Here is a 19,498-nt window from a genome sequence, read left to right as displayed (position 1 = left end):
AAAACCATAATTCAGCTTATTTTAATTATAGTCCTTTTCAGTTCATATATACCTAAACTAAATTCATAATTAGACTACATTCAGCTCAGGGACTACGATTTCAATTATGGGACATAAAATCTGATATAAGATTATCATTATTAAAGCAATAAAATTTCTTCTCTCTTTTTAAATATTTTTAAACGAAAGTAGATCATTTAGGGTTCTATAGCCATAAAATATTGGGAACCACTGATATACTCTATCATAGTAATTCTATTTTATTTTTCCTAAATCATTATTTAAAGTTACGATTATTACGCCTACAGAGTGAGATTTTTTTCGATTATATTTTGTTTCTATAATAAGTCAAGTAGTTTTGTTTTTATTCTATTTGCTAAAATTTTAAGTATAATTATATAAATTTTAATATAGTTACCTAAATATTAACTTAGTTATAATAGTACTAAACAAGGTTTAAGCTGTGTGGTATAATCGAAATATGCCTCTTGTGCAAGAAATTTGTATTAATTAATCAAATTTGCTTTAATATGTTCCTTTTTTTACAGATATATTTTTAATTTTTTACGTTACAGTAATATAAATTTACCTCAAATGAGTTTAGATACACTTTCGTACTTTCTTAAACTGCCTTTAACGATTGCAATTTATAACGTAACATTTAAAAATCCTAACTGTTCCGTTCTTTTTTTATCTTCTGTGGCTTTGGATAAAAATATCCATTGCTACAATTTTAATAAATGCATACCTTCGCAATATTTTTCAATTCAGCAAAATTCTTCAAAAATTTAAATACCTTATTACTAAGCATCTCTTTATTCTAACATTAAACTTTCAAATTTCTTTTTTTTACTTTAAAAATAAATTACGTAACTCCGAAGACTAGACACGCAATTTTTTTATAACTCTCCTGGACCTTGTTTTAATTTACTAAAATGGAGGCAATAATTCAACCAATTTCTCTTTATAACGGCGGGTTGGGGCATTTTTCCAGACCGCCTAAGTGCCCCTAAAGCCCGTTATCTCTAACCACATAACTGCTTTCTTATCGCTCTCGTAGCAGATAAAAGCAGCTCGTAGAAACACCGATAAAATATTTTCCGCCTCTCAAAAATGGCGTCAGAAAACAAGATGTATAAGTGACGAAATCGTTGAAAGTGAAATAAAGGAAGAACAAAGTGTTTATTCACTTAAATATTTCTTGGCGCTCTTTAAAATGCATTTCATTCATACTCTTGGCGAAGATCTTTTCTCTAATTTGTTTTCTAATTTTAATTCTTCTTAGTTTCACATACGTATACTAAATTTTAATATCTGTAATTAGTAAGAGTTATTTAAGTTGTTATCTTTAAGCATTTAGTTTTCAAAAAAACAATTATGATGGAAACAGGATAATTGAAAAAAAAATTTTAATTAAAATTGTGAATTGGGCGAAAAATTTTTTTATATAAGTTTTATAGTTCGAAAAAATTGAAAACTCGGAATAAATTTTGATACGGTAATCGGATTTTCGCTTATTAAAGGCCTTACCCTTAATATTCAGGCGATATTTTGATCAACGAAATCTGACACAAAAATATATTTTTCTAAATATCCACTTTTTTTTTTCCTTTTGAGGATTTTGATTTCTGAAAATAGGAGGAGTAGCCGATATTTAGAAAACGTGGTCCTGATAGTTTGGGTAGGAAAACTGTCAAAAGTTAAAGCCCCTTAATATTAATTTCACTTTTTGCATATTTTGCAAAAAATCTTAATCTTTTAAAAGAAATTAAAAAATTTTGCGAATAATTACAAAAGGTATGTAAAAAATAAGTTTTAATAATTATTCATTACTTTTTATCTTATTTATAATAGTCGAAAAAATGTTAATTGCAAGGCTTGCAAATTTTTGCATCATTTTGAATCGATAAATCCAAATGCCAAAATAAGAAAGAAAAAAAGAGAAAACCCTGTCAAATAGTTTCTAGTTTTTCCAATTTTAAAAAGTCGTATATTTAAAAATTTTATTTCTCAGTAACTACTCGACCGATATCGTTCAAATTTTGTATCTTGTCCATGACAAAATTCAAAATCGTTACCTTACTTTCGTATGTTGTTCCATTTTTCCTTAGCTTTTGAAATTGTCTGCCATTTTTAGAACAACGGCGTAATAAAACTGTTCAGAATAGCCGATACAATGAAACTTGGAGGGGGCATTAGATTCATTAAAAACTAAAGAATTTTCGAACTGTCTCACAACTCTTAACTTTTTTGAAAACTAGAAAAGAATGAATTCATTATTTTCTTAAAATTGGCAAGTAGCTTTTTCTACTCTAGAAAAAAAAATGTTTCTCATAATAGAATTTCGAAACGATAAACAACCAACTTTCTTGAAACAATTGCTGTCGTTTGCAAAAAGTCAAGAACCGTGCTTTTTTTCGGCCCATTTGGCTTCTTTCCCGAAGAATTTATTCCAGAAAGATCGAGAGAGAAATTATCTCTTTTCTCATCCTAACTTACTGCATCATTATCTGGCCCCCAGTAGAGCATCAAAAGAAATGTACTCGTTACCACAGCTCGTAACTTTGTTCTAATATAACGCGTGACTTCATTGCTTTCGTTTATATAGTTTTTTCAGGTCAGAAAGTTTTAAAATATGACGTTCGCAAATACTTCAAAAGATGTTGAAACTGCGTGGAAAATGTTATTTTTGGAATTGTGTTCATTTTGACAGTTTATGACTGGTGGTAATGACTTTTTCAAAAAGAGCGTGTGTTTGGTTACTCTTTTTGTTATTTAATCTTTCACTAGTTTGTGTTTGGGACTCTTTTTCTTGAAATATTTATAAAAGTTTATGGAATGGAAATGTGTGGAGTTTATCGTAAATATAACGGCAGCAAAGGAATTTGTTAGTAAAGAAAAAAGGTGAAAATAAACTTTATTCACGAATAAGGTTTAAAAATGGTGTGTCGAAGGAACTTAACGAACCTAAATTTTTATGCGGGAATTAGTTTGAAACCAACTTTTATACATCATATTTATTTTTAAAAACTAATGACAAGATAGGGCATAGATTTTTGTGGCTTTGCCTTTTTAAAAAAGCAATTAAGGATTGAAATGCTTATTGTGAAACAATGACAAATCGCAGGGAAAAGATAAATTGTATTCCAAACACGTGAACAAAAGTTAAAAACTACTATGGCGACTTCTTTTACTTTAGTATTTTTCTTGATAATTCAAAAATATGTGCAACAGAAATTTAAAAATCAAACCTAATCTATCAAAACTAAATAACTTTGTAATGATATTTAAAAATATGACTCTTTTCTTTAATACGGTAAAGCAAATATCCAAACAAAACAGAAAATATGCATTTTTTTTTTATAATTACCGAAATGAGCTCTTAATTTATTTAAATGCTTAGAACGTGAGCATTTTTAGGGTGCTTTTTCTTCCAAAGTTTTGTTTGCAATTGGAATAAACCTTTGAAATCTAGGAATAAGCGAATGCAGGGTACAGCAAAAATACTCAAAGTTAACGCAATCAGAGAATAGAATTTTACTGCTTTCTTTTTAATAAGTCTGTTGATTTCTTTTTGTCTACCACTGTAAACATAAAATATTTTATATTATATCTCTCAGTTTACTTATTGTTTTTTTTTTTTTTTTTTTTTNTTTTTTTTTTTTTTTTTTTTTTTTTTTTTTTTTTTTTTTTTTTTTTTTTTTTTTTTTTTAACATTGACAAGCAAAAGATATTTTTTTAAATTGTTTGATCGAATCGTTCGTTCACTCAATCGTTACGCACTTAAGTTTGAATTTTAAAACTATCGCTTATGCGGGAAAAGGGATAGATTTAAGGCGAAGATTTGCAGCCCATTGCTAACAATTTCAATCAGCGTTTGCGCCTTTGCATTGCAGCAAGAAGCGGCCACTGCAAAGCAAATTGAATTTATTTATTACCAAAAGTTTACTCGTATTATTGTTATATTTTCTTAACTTATTTATTTTGATAAAGCTACATTAAAAATTATTTGTCCCTAGTTTTTTTTTTTACCGCACTCTGTAATATCCTATTTCTATAACTATTATAAGATTATAACAGAGAAAATCTTAAAGCTATTTGCTAATTATGAAGTACATGCGTTATTTTTCCATCACGATAGTATGTATTACTTAAAATAAAAAATTTTGCTGAATTTAAGATATTTGAATTATAGTTTATTATTTTTTCCCTTGGTCAAAGATTTTCGAAGAACATCCTTAAGACCAAATTGTGATTTCTTATACTCTTATAAATATGGAGCATCATCTTTCAGTTCTCGTGTAACATGAAAAATTCGAAACAAAACTTAAAAAAAGTAATAAAGCTGTCTTCAAGTATTTTTTTAATAAAAAAAGCACTCTTTTCGTACGATATTGAAAAGAACAAGGAAGGAAAGCATAGCATCAGCACAACAACTCATTTAAACTATAAGTGATACAAATTATATTTAATTTTGCAACTTGTTATATTGAATTGCACGTTAAAAGTAGGCTAATAAAATTTTAAAAAATCCCATGTATTAGATTGAATTGAAAAAAAAAAGGTGTAAAGCGTTTCGTTGATTCCCACTCGAAACTGGAAAGTCTGCCTGCGATAGGGGTGTTGAAAATCAGAACAAAAACTACTCGTTATTTTTCTTGAAGTTCCCTCCTCATCTAGTAACAAAAAAGTTACCTTTCCCTTACAAAATGATATGGTCGGATAATGATGTACCCCAAGGGGAAATTATTTCCGGTAACGCTATCTCTCAAGGGTTTTGAAGAGGGGAGGCATCCCAAGTAATCAACTTCCGGTCTGGTCAGAGGACAGCTCCCTGGGAGCCTATTTCCGTTACGTCACCTACAGACATCGTCTGCCACCCCCGAATACACCTGGCCAAGCCAACTCAAGAAATAACAGTGTATCTTGAAACCGTTTTTTGAGGGACGGTTGTGGGGCTTTTGGTAATTGACCTTATCTCCGTTATCTTACCTTACCTGAGGACGGTGGGATTTTTCTTATTAGGAGATGAAAAGGGTGCGAAAGGGGGGAGATCATTGGAGGGAGAAGAGATGTATGTAACTGTAACCGTGAGATTTACTGCTTTGTTCCGCTGTCTGCGCGTCATTCCGGAAATCGTAAAACAAGTAGCAAATCGAGAAAACCACGTTTTGTGGGCTTCCCTCCCCTTTCATTTCGTACCATTCCCACATGGATAGCAAACGATAAAAACCTCTTCTTGATTATAAAGAAAGATGCATTCAACATTATTTTTTTTTACCCTTTTTAAATTGCTTTTTCGAACGTGAATGCGTAAGTTCCATTACAATCGGCTGTAAAATGTGATAATTATAGCCATTGTGAGCTACTTTATCCCTTTTATTATTGGATTTAGATGGATAAAATCCCTTCTTTCACTTGAGAAAGGAGAAAATGGTCTTAAAGTTCAGAGACTGGTTTTTAAAAGCCACTGTTTTATGAAAGAAAGTTGAAAGTCATTGTTTGTTGATGTATTTGTTTGCCGAAAAGCTATAGTCACTCGAGTGTTGCTTTTATACTTAGCTAATACTTCATGGTTGTGCAGAAATAGAAATAAAAATTAGAAACTACTTTACGTTGAATTATTGGTGCTATATTCAGAAATTCGACTCAGTATTGAACCGTAATATCGGTATCAATAATCGATTCAACATCCACCATTTTTCGAGCCAACGAAAAAAAAGATTGAACCATAATATCAAAGCTTTAAACCTTAATAACGAGAAAATTAGCAAACTTAAGAAGTTTTAGATGGTTCAAATTGCTAGATAATAGGATTCCAATGAACACCATTCTAAGGTTGATACAAATTACTAAGAATTTGTGTTTCAAAGCTAACAAAATATAACAAAAATATCAAATTATAAATTTTTTTTATTTCTTCATATGGTGGATTACTTTCTCAAAATTACCAGTTTCATTTATTTCGTGAAGAGTATAAATACTTTAGCTAAACTTAAACGCTCTTTGTCAAATAACTATTAAAATTAGTTGATGCTCTCAGATATTTTGATTCTCAAGTAGTCAGATTACTTAGCACTATCAGATGAAGTACTCTCATCGGAGAGTACTGAGGATGAAAGTGTTCGAAATGTAAGAAGAGTTTCCCTACGAAATAAAAAATGATTCGAAATCCGAAATTCAATTATTTTTTTTCTTCAAACTAATTCTTTTAATAAAATTTATCGTCAACGCAAAATTGTTTAAATTGTTATTTCGAATGGAAATCAGACTTTTCTTTTTATAATTTAGATAAGTGTTTAAGGTATCGTTACAAGTTATTGTGAATTCTAGGAGAAGCTCATGTCTTGTATTGATATTTGCTCTTTACGATATAAGTTTCAGTTTTTAAACTTAAGTAAAATACCTGTACACAGAAAAGATAGCTCTCAACATGCACGAAAAAAAATTTAAGTAATTTACTTGTAAAGTAAAAAGAAACTTCTAATTGCCTTTTTTTAAGGTTCTTGAGCTGATTGACTCTATATCAAACGTTCTATTGTATTAAATCAATTGCATCAAATCTATTTAAAAATAACAATCAACTTGAAAATAACATTAACAAAATCAATTGCATAAATATTTTTAAAAAAAGTTTCACTCTGTATTATAATGCAAGTGCATTTATTTTTCGAAATTATTTTGGCAACCTACTTTGAATTCAAAAATGCATTTAACGTCAAACAGGTTTTGTTTTTATTCAACCTCTTTCAATGCCAAACAATTACTTAAAAATTAAATGGCTATTTCCTTTCATACGTAATTGCTAAACCACCCAAGATAGTATATTGGTGACAATCTCTAAAAATAAAAGAAATCGAGACACTTGGCTCCTTTTTTTTCCCCCTTCTCTTTCATTCTAGCCAATCAAATATCAAATCACTTTTTCCTATCAAATTCCTGAGAGTCAGCGAATCAATGAATGAGGAACAATTAATTCTAGCGATCAGGGAAAAGCAGTTGGAATTCCTCCATGTTCCGGACAAAGGTTAAACACACCGCTTGGCGCTCATTCTGACATGAGTTGAGAGATCGGAAAGCTTCTGGTCGCCAAGGAAACGGCGTCTCGAAAAGACAAAGGAAATTAGCCATCGATAACATTTACGCGTCTTCGAAAACGCTCATCGGAAATTGTTTCAGCGGGAATTAATTTTGCTCTTGAGAATTTATTTATGCAACACAGCTAAAAAAAAAATGAATGTTTTTTCTTGCTACACCGATTTTTTTTCTTCTCCTGCATCCACTTTTTAGGATTAATAATTACCGTCAAAAAGCGGGAAATGGCGCTCAGTAAAAACATGTGGTTAGTGTCGTGTCCACATATTTTGATGTTTCTTTTTATTAACGATAAAGCACAACCTGTAGCCCATTACCATTTTTTTTCGCCAAAACAAAGATGTTATTAGTAAAGAATTCTTTTATGATAAGAACTTTAATGTTATATTTTTCCTTTTAAAAGAAAACGTTTTTTTACTTTAATACTTTTACTTCAATTCTTTTTTTAATAATAAATGCAAAAGAAAATGATTGTGATCAGTCCATTTTTTTTCCTATAATTTGTGTTTAATATGTTCTTAGAGTTTATAAGATATTAATTGTCATTTTCGGAGAAAATTTAAAGTGAGACATTTTTTATTGTAAAGATACTTTTTTTTTAATGTGTCATTTGTAATTAGAGAATAATAGTATGAAAGCTTTTATGTATATTTTTTTATCAGGCGTATTTTTGGAATTGTTCATCTTTCTTACCAGCAAAACTTCAATTTTTATTTATTATAATATAAAAATTACTTTTAAGTTACGAATATCAGGATGTTATAACCGTTACTTTGTTTCTTCATGATTATCTTTCTAAATATAACTATTATCTCAACAACATTTTTAACTGAATGCTTAAAATATTAAGGAAAAAATTATCATTGACTGAAACTCAACAGAATAATACACCTAAGTCTTCGCTTGTTGAGATATAATCAGTTTCACTTCCAATTATTTTGCTTGTAAATTTCGAACAATTCTTTAACAATACATTGTAAAAAAAAGTTTCAAAATCAAGGTTTCCGCTTAATTTCGTTGTTATTTAAAATTGTGATATAGATAATTCTTAATTGTTGATTAATTTTACTCAAACACTAAGAACGATAAAGGCGAGGGATATTAAGTTTTTAACTCACTCGAATCACAGTTGTTGTATTCTTAACATACCTTATAAAAGTAACCAATTTCAACAACTTCACGCATGTTACATAAAATAGTATTTATTGTCTTCTACTGTGAACTCTGAACATCGATGTAATACCGAATAATGTTGCCTGAAGCATAATTCTAATCAATCTATAGATGATCATTGATTGGCATCAACTGAAGCACATTGGATCACTATTCCAAAAGAAAAAAATATGGGCTTACTTTTGTGAACAAAGCTTCAAAACATGACAAAAGCCTCTTTACTTATTTTTTTAACATTAAATGAAAATAGCTTCAGAAACTAAATAGCTTTTTTCACTTTTTATCAAAATAAAAAGGGGGAAAAGCAAAATTTTAACTATTACCTGTCTGTTGCAGGTTATCTTTAACAGGCAACTTTTATCTTAATCTTTAACGGGATCGATTTTCACTTAAAAATTAAAAAAAAAATTTAAAAATATTGAATGACTCTTATTTAGTTTTGTAATTGAGCGATTTTTGTTGAATATTTGAAAAGTTGCGGTGATTAATTTTTTTCTCTAATAAATCATTTAATAAAAATTAATGGAATTGAAACATTTTTGGCACCGAATATTTTATCTCCCATTTGAGTGCCTACTGTTTTGAAAACTCTATAATTCATCACTTATCCACTCTAATGAAACAGTAGAAGCTAATGTTAGATTCACAATAGTATTTTTCTTTCTTTGTTAAGAATCGGAAATATTTAAAATACTTTTCCACTACTATCTACATTTTTATATAAATGACACATTCTTTCATTAAGCCTCTCTTTGGTACAAGTAAAAATATAGGGACTTAACATGTTCTTCCTTTAAGATCTTAATTTCCACATAAATAAAATGCAACATGCTCTTCCATTATGTTTCTTCTTTAAACAAGTAAAGAATTGGGACACGTGTTCTTTCACTAAGATCTCCATTTCCACATAAATGAATCTTTTATACAAATAAATAAATTAGATTCGGTATTATAAAACGCAAATTCGCATTGCACCAGAATCATCAATAAATCGTCTGCTCATCCGAGCATGCCATTATTAACTGACCACTTCTCTTTCATTCCTCTGGAGGTCTGTTCAATTTCACCATGACCTCTGTCCGAATCCAGAAAATGACGATCACCAGTTGGAAGGGCAAACACTAACCAGATCTTAATCGGATGGACAGCAGCCAGTTGCAACTAATCGCCTGATGCACGATTAAGGCTGTTGCATGCTGCTGGAAAGATTGATTTCGGGTGTGAGTTGGGGGTGTTGCTTGACCGAAGTCCATTGGACTATTCAAGAGAGAGAGAAAGGTAAATGGTATGGAAGAGTTATCTCACTCCTTGACCGGCGGGGAAAAGAATTTGAAGGACACCAGAGGTGAGATTAACTGTTCTGATGGATGAAAGGGTTCTTATCTGATTTGGGGAAATTGCTTGATTGTTGCTCGCAGACAGGCATTGCACTTGTTCTCGGAAACTCTGCGGCGGAAATTTATTTTTATTCCTACTAAACCCATTCTTGCTACCCATCTCCAATGCTTGGTTTACAGTAAATTTCATTTATTTCAGAACTAAATTTATTATTTAAGATCACGCCAACGGAGATAAGCAAAAGTGAATGGACTTAACTTTTTTTGTTAAATATTTTTTTTTAAAAATTGAATTGTCGAAAATGTGGTACTGAACTTATAAGTATCATTTTCAAATTTACCTAACCGTTTATTTTTTAATGTTATTAAAGTTTGCTGTAATGCTTATGAAATAAGTTTAAAATATTAAATGTTAATTATTTTGAAGTGTGTTGCAGCAATAATATTTTGAAGCAATAATATCGTTCCAATTGGCTGCGACTTTAATGTAATGATATGTTGCGTGATAGTAACGTTTCGCTGCCACCTCTGCATGCTGGTCTAAATTGAGCAATAACATCGTACTGCTCAATTTAGTATGCGTCCTAAGTTGAGCCATAAACCCGTTCAAATTTGCTACAAATCGTATATGATGCTAAGTTGAGCCATATTATCACACTTCCTAAATTTGATTATTCGATACTACGATTTGACTTGGACGGAAACATATAATAAAGTAGCCGCAAATTTACACCGTAATATGGATTAATGCACCGTTATTATGGCTCCACGCTGAACTATTTTTTTCTGAAAAAGTATTAAAATAAGAACTAAACTACTATTAGGAATAATCTACTCTTTTAAACTATATACAATAAGCACCGTTTTTAAATTTCTCATTTTTATACGTCGTTTTATTGTAGATCAAGCTCATTCTTAATTTTTTCTACGTTAAAATAGTTCATTTACACGACGAAAATATCATCTGTTATACGTCTTTTTTTATTCTAAGTGCATAAATATTTTGCTTCGATTCGAGAAATTTGAAGTCTTGCTCGAAAACAGAATTTTCACTTTCAAATTTATTTTTTTTCTTTAATGTCTACCTGCCACTTAAATGTATTCAAGATATCAGCTTTAGGTCTGATTTCTTTGATACTTTTGTCTCAGATTTTTTGTTTTCAATTTAAATTGTTTTTCTTTTTTTCTTTAGAAGTAATATGAACTGCTAAATTCCCAGAACATTATCATAAAAATTATTTTGACAATTGAATTCATTAATTTGCTTAATTTAATTATGGGTCTTTTCATTCACAGACGTGTAAACGGTGATTTACTGCACTTAAAAAAAAAACACTGTTTGGTGTTTTTAGGATAGTAACAGCTAATTTAATAACTTTTGTTGCTATTGAACTATCGATCGGAAAGCTCATAATTTATGAACTTTATGCCCCAATTTACAACCAAACAATTGATTATTCCAACGGCTAAAACATAAAGATATTCCACTAATATAGAGCGATCTGCGGTATCTAACAATATAAATCTGACTAAAAGATTTATGACTGCACTAAGGCTTTTAAGAGCCCCCAGTAACTACTGATACAAGTGCAATCGCTAATCTTGTAGCAGTCATGACTACTGAGTGTTTCAGTTAAATTTAAACATTTAGGCTGAGAGCAAGGTCGCAAGTAGAAACTTTTTCGTCCCTCAATGAAATAGATATACCACAAAAACAAATTGAAAGAAATGTTATATTCCACAAGAACAAATTGTTAAGATAAGGCGTTCTGCATTCTAATTCCTCATAAATCTATCACTCCTTATCTCCCCTTCTGCTGACCAGACGAGTGGTCTTCTCGCCGTTCAAACCCCCTTCTTCTAGCGTCCACCATGTAAAAGGGGGCGACCGCAAACGATTTGTAGCTTACAAATTATCAATTTGTAATTGTGGGATATCTATTTCACTGAGGAAAGCAAAAGCAGCTAGTTTTCAGCCTAAAGCGTCACTTTATCTCATTTTATTTCTACGATACTTCATGAAGTAGAATACCGTCAGCCAATGCTTCTGCATCAGTGACGATTATGGCTATCGGGCCTTCGTAGTAAATAAGAAAATGTTCAAGAGTAGCTACAAATTCTTCTTGGCAGAAAAGAAATTAGGATTCCAAGTTTGTATTTTGTTGCAGTTTTTCTTCTTCCTTGGTGCGGTAGAGGCTCGATGCTGGCCGCTTTTATGACTGGTGTCTAAGAAGCGCCGTAAACATTTTACGGCATCGTATATCTTAAAAGGATGGACTCGAGACGTGAGCCTACGATCTGTTTTATAATGATTTTCGATTAAAATCCATTATGAATTTGTGTGTCTAGTTAATGCTTTTTTTTTCTCCCGCGTTAAAATTTACACTTATAATCAGTGATGTGTGTGTAAAAGTAGATAATTTTTTTAATCTTGGGAATTTATTATTCGTGGTGTAGTTTTGATAAGGGTTTAGAAACTTTAGGAAATAACTTTCAATATCTTAATCTTTTAAAGCTTAAAAAATAATGTATTGCTGATTCAAAAGGTACTTTTAATATGTAAAAATCGCAGTATATTAATGCACACTTCTAAGAGTGAAGCAGTATTCTTTTAATATTTTTGTAGCATTAAAAATATAATTTTTTTCTTCTCTTATAATCTTTCTATGGAGTTAGCAAGCAAACTCTCCCGGAGAAAATTTCCTTAATTTTCATCCCTTTTTTTCTTGTGAAAATCAGTTTAAAACACCATTTATGTTCTTATGTCATTAAAACCTACATTCAACCAGTTGTCCCACGTTAAAAAAAACAGTAATTACGTCAGTTTAATTATTTTTTCTGAATATTTAATCAGTTTTTTTATCTATTTAAGTGTACATTCAAATGAATATTTATATATCTGTGTAGTGAATTTGAAGTCCTTGTGGCAGTATAGCGAAAAGCCTCATTTTTTTTACGCTAGACTGATCCTTAGTATTACCTTTAGATTGGTTTTGAAGCTTGTTTCACTATCTTTTAGTAGATATCGATCCAATAATTTTAAACATATTTATTGCCTACAGGAAAATGGCAATTTTTTAAACCAAAACAGCTTTAAAATTTAGCTTATCATACAGCCCTGAAGTCTCATAAAATAATATAACTGTGTTGAAATATGTGTACATTTTTATGAGGACTATTTATTTGGTTTTTCTTTATTTTTACTTACTTGTGAAACTGCTTATCGGATTAAAATATTTTTTCATTTTATTTTTTTTAATAAATAGTATTTTACAAATGCAAATGCAAAATAGGAAAAAAATACAGAATATGATGGTATACTGCAAAGAGAAGTACTATTCCTTCTTGGCACTAGCTTCTTCGCACAAACAACCATTGAATAAAAGAAGAAGAAAAACAAATGTGAGTAATTTAAGCTAAAAATTGGACATAGGCTAGTGCCAAGGAAGAGGAAGAAGCAAAAGTGGAAAAGCACTTTTACCACCTAGCGAAAGTCAAGAGTCCCTTACTCCCCCAACCATCCATTCCCATTCAGACACCCTTTAAAATCAATGAATCGTAGAAGGACAAGTGCTCCTCTATTTCAATAGGTGCCCTCGACTGGAAATTGAGGTCCAGGTGCTGATGGGTGGTGGACTGGCTGGACAGTTGACTTAACTGTCCAGCACAGACCGAGAAAATCACACAAAACATTTCTTTGGCACCCGGAAGACGATTGGACTTGGAAATGAGGGTCCTTCTTCTTCATTCCTTTTTTGTGAAGAGGGACAAGAACGATGAGACTTCTTTGATTTCTATCCTATTCATCTGGGCAATGCTGAGAAAAATCTTCTTTTTTTCCGTCTTCTGAAGAGATCTCTACAATGGAATTTATTTGAAAGGTTGAAATCCTTGAAAATATGTGTTATTTTACTTATTTGAAGTCTAGATATACTTTAAACAAGTAAAATAACGCGTGTATTTGAAATATTTGTCGCGAATTTCTAGTTTTGATGATAGATATTTCTTTTTCTAAATAAAAAAATATAATTTTAAATATTCGAATGTGTGTGCATTATTTTTTGTTTGTAATTTCAAAGATGGTTGCAGCCATAAAAAAAATTAAAGATATCTATTTAAAATATTTTTTAACGGAACTATGAGTCCAAGTAATTTATTGTTTCAATTGATTTTGTTTGAAAAATATTTTCTAAAAAAATATTTTCATTAAAAAATATTTTCTAAATACTTGGAACTCGGTGTTGTGTTTATTATTCCTGAGTTTTACCGAACTGTAAAGTTTATTGAAAATATTAATTAATAATGAATTAAATAATTATTAAAAATATTTGTATGTAATTATTATGTTTATATGTGTATATTATTATGTTTTTAAGTTTATTTTTTCAAATACGAAGTAATATACATAGTTATTATTAATGGATAACAGTTTCGAATAGTAATATTCGTACAGAAGATATGCTTTTTTCATATAGAAATTGTAATATTTAAAAATATAGTCTTTATTTTGATTAAAATGTCTTTTTTTTTTAGTTATGTAACTTATTATCTGTTAAAATATAATGGGTAGATCAAACTGACTTTTATTGATTTCATGGATTTTGTGTCAAAAATGGAAATTGTTGAAAATACACGTTATTTTGCTTTATCTTCAAAATATTAAAACGTGGAGTGGTTTTCATAATTTAGGTGATTTATACAGCTATGAAAAGAAAGGTATAGTTTTATTACAAACATTTTCCATGAGGTTTAAAATTTTTAAAAATATGAATGTAAATTCTTAATGTCATTGGTAATGATTAAGCTTTTAATAATTGTTTTCTTTTCTTTCTAGGTATGTTTATGTAAAATGTATTTTAAATCATCATTACTGATATTGTTTCTTGGTAAGTTAATTTTGTAAATTATTTCTTTGAATTACTCTCTATTATCTATAATATTTCAGAAAGCATTTTACATTAGAATTTAGATTTTGTTTTTCACTTAGAAGCTGGATTCTACTTTTAAAATACTAAAATTCCGTTAGACTGAATACTCTTTTAAAATACTAAATTCTTCCTTTAAAATAATTCATTCTTTTTTTTAACAGAAATAAAATTTTGTTTTGGAAAATACCATTTTAATTCAAAAAGGAAAAAATGGAATATTCATTTTACGCGAAATAAATTATCAATCTCTTTGCAAAAATCCTCTCTTAGCAAAAATAAATTTTCACTTCGTAAAATAAATTTTCTTTTCTCAAAAATAAATTAATGTAAAAAAAATAATTTGTATTTAAAAGAAAATTAAGCCATGCTTTTCAGGATTCTTTTTAAATGTAGTTATATATAATTAAAACGCATTTATGTTAAGAGTAAGTCTATTTAATTAGACAAATAGAATTTAAAATATGTTTGATGTTAATGGAAACTTAAAAACGGTGTGTTACATTTTTGGATAATATCTCGACTACGTTCTTATTTTTTTATTCACTCGTTATTTTATTTTGTTTTGTAAATTATACCATTGCTTAGGTATCATTGGCATCATTGCCGTGTATTAGGTATTTGGTAATATTACCAAGTTTTTTAAATACACTAACAATGCTTAGTTTTCTAATTGAATGTAAATGTAACTTGAAAATAGTTAGCAGAAATTGCAATTGTGAACTCATTTAGCGTGTAAAAAAAAAAGAACATTTACCATCTAAAAATTAATTTGCATTTACAAATTATTTGCATCACTTTTTAGCAGTTGTCATTTTTAGTTTTTTCATTAGATGCAAAGAAATAAATGAAAAACCACAAGTTCTAATGGTAATAAGATAAGTTAAAACTCTAAATTAATTTATTAATTCTATTTAATGCCAATATTTAATACTAAACTTCTCAAATGTGTTTAATTTTTGGCTATAATCTCGGTTGTATTTTTTGTTGTCCTGTTTTGTAAGTTGTAATTTAATATTCTTTTGTAAATAGTTGCAATGCCCAGAAATCTTGCTGATGAAAAACTAATTATTAGAAACATCTTTTCCCCCTCAAAGACCTAGTCCAATTTACTGTGGTATTTGAAAATTCGGGAATCTTATTTTATTGTTTCGTTAGAGTCCAGCGTCACCAACTTGAAATTAGTTTGCGGCAATTTCAATTGCGAAGTCAGCGTTTGGCGAGTAAAAAAAGAACATCTATCATCTTAAGTACTTTTCTTGGGTCTTGTTAACTGTTTTTTTTCGCTGCGAAAGCAAATAAACGCATCCCAACAAGTAAAAACATCTTAGCTTAAGTCATTTTCAGATCAAGTAAAAAATAAGATGAGGTGTCGCCAGATAATGCACAACACCACGTTCTGTTAGATAGTGACGGATGTTCCTTATTTAAGGGTGGTCGTTATCCACTTAACGCAGACGCTCTGTTCCTCTTCCTATGTCCCATAGTGTCGCCAGCGTAACAGATGAGGAACTCCGAGAAAGCTTCACTTCGCACATTAGTTTAGACTTGGCGAGGAATAAAAAAAAAGGGAAAGAAAATCAAAGTGTAGAATTGCATTTTATTCACCAAAAAAAAAGCGCATCCAAAGTTGAGAAAGGAAACCTTGGAAAAACTTTAACATGAAGCCGCACTTCAGGAAGCAAGTAATTTTCAACTCTGTAAAACCGTCTTTGAATTTGTTTCTTTTTAAGAGAAAATAGTTCAGCATAAAATAAGGATGCTTAAATTACTGTGTTACTGCACTTTAACTATTATTTAAATCAGGCATGCCGTACACGTGTTCTACGAAGATCCAGTTAAAAATATAGTCTTTAAAAAAAAACTTCACCCGATTTGCATTTTATTAACTTAATTTGACCTTCGTCGATAAGAGAGTAGGGCATGCCTGTTTTAGACTTTAACGTTTTTAGAGAATTACAATCTGAAATTTTATTCTATTGCTTCTAGGATTGTCATTTTGTAATGCGTTTTGCGGGGAAGAGAGTTTCGCATAGCTGCCTTGGACTACTTTGACGTTTAATTAAAAATGAATCTAAAACTTTATCCTAATGCTTCTGGGATTATTGTTTTGTAATTAAATAAGATACTTTTTACCGCTTATTAACTTAATGTAATCAATCAATAATTCATCATTGGATTAAATTTTCATTATACTCAACTGAAAACAGGAAAATGTAAATTTCAGTTTATGTCCCGATTTAACTGGTTAGAAATATCATTGCTTCATGACTTTTTGTAACAAATTAAATTTTGAAATACTAACCTGTTGAAAGAATTTGTTTTTTAAATATTTTTAAAGTTTCTAAATAACAATAATTTTACTTTAAAATATTTGTTTTTAAATGAATTTAATTGGGTTTAAGCTTTATTAACTTTAAAGGTTAAAGCTTTATCGGGACAGAAATTTTCAAAGGCAAACTGCACGACAATATCCCTATATTATCTTTTAACTCCATAATTTTCCATGGATGACGCCTACCTTCGTGAGTAATCACTTGCTATTACAGACACCAATTAAGTCACCCTTCATGAAATTACTACTTACAGTCCTTTACAACCACTCATTGACGCACTCTATTATTGTTTTATTGATTAAACCAACCACGGAATATTCACCAAAAGTGTGTTTGAATGGCCCGGGCTATTTGAATAGTCTAACCCGCACTCAATAGTTTGCAACGCCCCAAAGGTCCACTATCTACTAACATTCGTCATCTACGAATATTGTGGAGAGAATGACCATCATCCCCAAACTGTATTTCTCATTACAGAGAAAATCCCCCTGTAATCGAACGTTCGATTGTTCGAATCCTCCCGATCCCAAATGTTGTGGCAGCAAGCAAATGTGTGAGTCAGTTTAAATGTTCTAGAACAAAACAGCTGACGGATTCGTTCTCTACTAATGTTGCTGATAATTCCGATCTGATACGCAAATTATTCTGATTCATCTTGAAATGATGCGTTGTTTTAGATCTGTGGCGTCTCTATGGCATAGCTATGTATCCTTATTAATATAATATATCACAATGAGACACAATTATGGTGTCTTGACAGAAATTTTCTGTTTTTTTTTTTTATCCTATTTATGCATCTGTCCTAATTACAGATGTACTTTATTTGTCATTATGTTTCAAATGGAGGTAGCGCATTTTCAATAATTTTTTAATGTTTTATTAATTTTTGTTATAAAAAATCAAATTACAACAAATAAAAACATTCATGTGGTAACTGTAATCACTGCATTCTTCTATGAAAAACAGACTTTTACAGATCACAACTCATTGCATTAGAGGTCATTCAATTTCATTTTATGCCTCAAATTGAAGTGAAAATGGCACTTTTGTTTTAAATATGAAAGAATATTTTATTCAAACCATTTTTAAAGGCATATTTGGGAGATTCTGAATTTTATTTATATATTTCGTATCAATTAAAATTTTGATTAAAACAAAATTTTTATTTTTTTGTGTTTATCTTTCACTTATTTGGACGTGAATTTTGAATTTGAAAATGATTAAGTCCTGTACCAGAAAGGGTTAAAATATTTTATCGCTTTGAGGCAACCAAGTACCTCACAATGTTAATATATCAAATAAAGTATTTCGTTTTAAATTTTTATCATAAGAATATAAAATTTTAATGTACAATTTTAGTATAAAATCTTAACATAAAAATTAAATGATTATAAATTATTAAATAATTATCATTAAATAATTATAAATTTTTATAAACTTAAAATTTTTTTGCTCGATTTACAGGTTTTTGATCTTGCTTAAATTATTTATAGCGGTGCTTAAAAATCATTATAATTCAAATTCATTAAGTCGCAAATAAAAAATAGGAGTCGTAAAATTTACTACCACTTTAAATATTAAAAATTAAGTTCCATTTTATCGGGAAAAGTTCGCACGTACGAACTTCTCCAAAATAAGTAAAACGTGTCTCTCTGGAATGCTTAAAACAAATCTCTCTAGAATGCCTGAAACATACCTTTCTAAAATGCCTTAAACATGTCTCTCTAGAATGCCTTAAACTTGTCCCTCTAGAATGCCTTAAACATGTCTCTCTGGAATGCCTTAAACATGTCTCTCTGGAATGCCTTAGACATGTCTCTCTAGAATGACTTAAACATGTCTCTCTAGAATGACTTAGACATGTCTCTCTAGAATGCCTTAGACATGTCTCTCTAGAATGCCTTAGACATGTCTCTCTAGAATGCCTTAAACATGTCTCTCTGGAATGCCTTAAACATGTCTCTCTGGAATGCCTAAAAAATTTTCATTAAAAATATGTAGAATATCTTTCTTGTTCATCCTTTTCCACTACATCATCCTTTTCATCTTTTTTTATGTTTATTCAATTATATACATTTCAAAAATTAATTATAAAGTTTTTCATTACATAATAGAAAAACAACTTTTTATTTTGAAATCTCTTTAAAGGAAATCCTCTATCAACGAAGTTTTTATAATATTTGAAATTATTTTCAAAATTCATTTTATTTATTCTTGATTTGAAAATAATAGCATGCCTCTCCATCTAATCCATTTTTGTTTATTTATTCAATGAAAGAATTGTTACCACAACAAGCAACATCAAAATATTAAGAAAGAAGAAAAATAAACAAATCCTTCCTCCAGAAAACTTATTTGCAAAATAATTCCCTTAGATTGAAAACAAAAATAATTTTGGATTACAAGACACGAAAAAAAGAAGACTCTATCAAAACATAATTATAGCCAAAGGATATAATACAATTTTAAATCAAAAACATCGAAAGAACAAAGCATTTAAATTCTCCAGAAAAAATTACTTCTCGAACAATTGGCCAAAAAATAGAAAGAGAAAATAATAGTCTTTATTATTAAACATCATAAAAAGAAATTTACCAAAACATATGCCAAACAAACTGAATTTCCGGTTATA

The 19,498-nt window shown here is 29.6% G+C and overlaps 1 protein-coding gene across 31 annotated transcripts in view; it reads left to right on the top strand.

Annotated features, from left to right (window-relative positions):
* LOC107454643 (fasciclin-2) overlaps nt 1-19,498 on the top strand; it is a 186,694-nt gene that overhangs the window by 102,512 nt on the left and 64,684 nt on the right. For 14 of the 31 annotated variants that reach the window (XM_071183765.1, XM_043040769.1, XM_071183751.1 and 11 more), the window contains exon 1: nt 9,541-9,613. The exons of 12 other annotated variants lie outside the window; for them this stretch is intronic. In XM_071183765.1, the coding sequence (XP_071039866.1) occupies nt 9,556-9,613 (58 nt within the window). In that variant the 5' untranslated portion in view covers nt 9,541-9,555. Of the gene's footprint in view, nt 1-9,540; nt 9,614-14,439; nt 14,492-19,498 lie in introns of those variants that run through there. 5 more of the 31 variants (XM_071183769.1, XM_071183779.1, XM_071183746.1 and 2 more) reach the window with 1 other exon arrangement.

The sequence above is a fragment of the Parasteatoda tepidariorum genome, chromosome 1 (assembly GCF_043381705.1).
Source record: "Parasteatoda tepidariorum isolate YZ-2023 chromosome 1, CAS_Ptep_4.0, whole genome shotgun sequence".
In the NCBI taxonomy this organism is placed as follows: domain Eukaryota; kingdom Metazoa; phylum Arthropoda; class Arachnida; order Araneae; family Theridiidae; genus Parasteatoda; species Parasteatoda tepidariorum.
The sequence above is the reverse complement of the archived record's forward strand: the minus strand, read 5'-3'. Positions and strand labels throughout refer to the sequence as shown.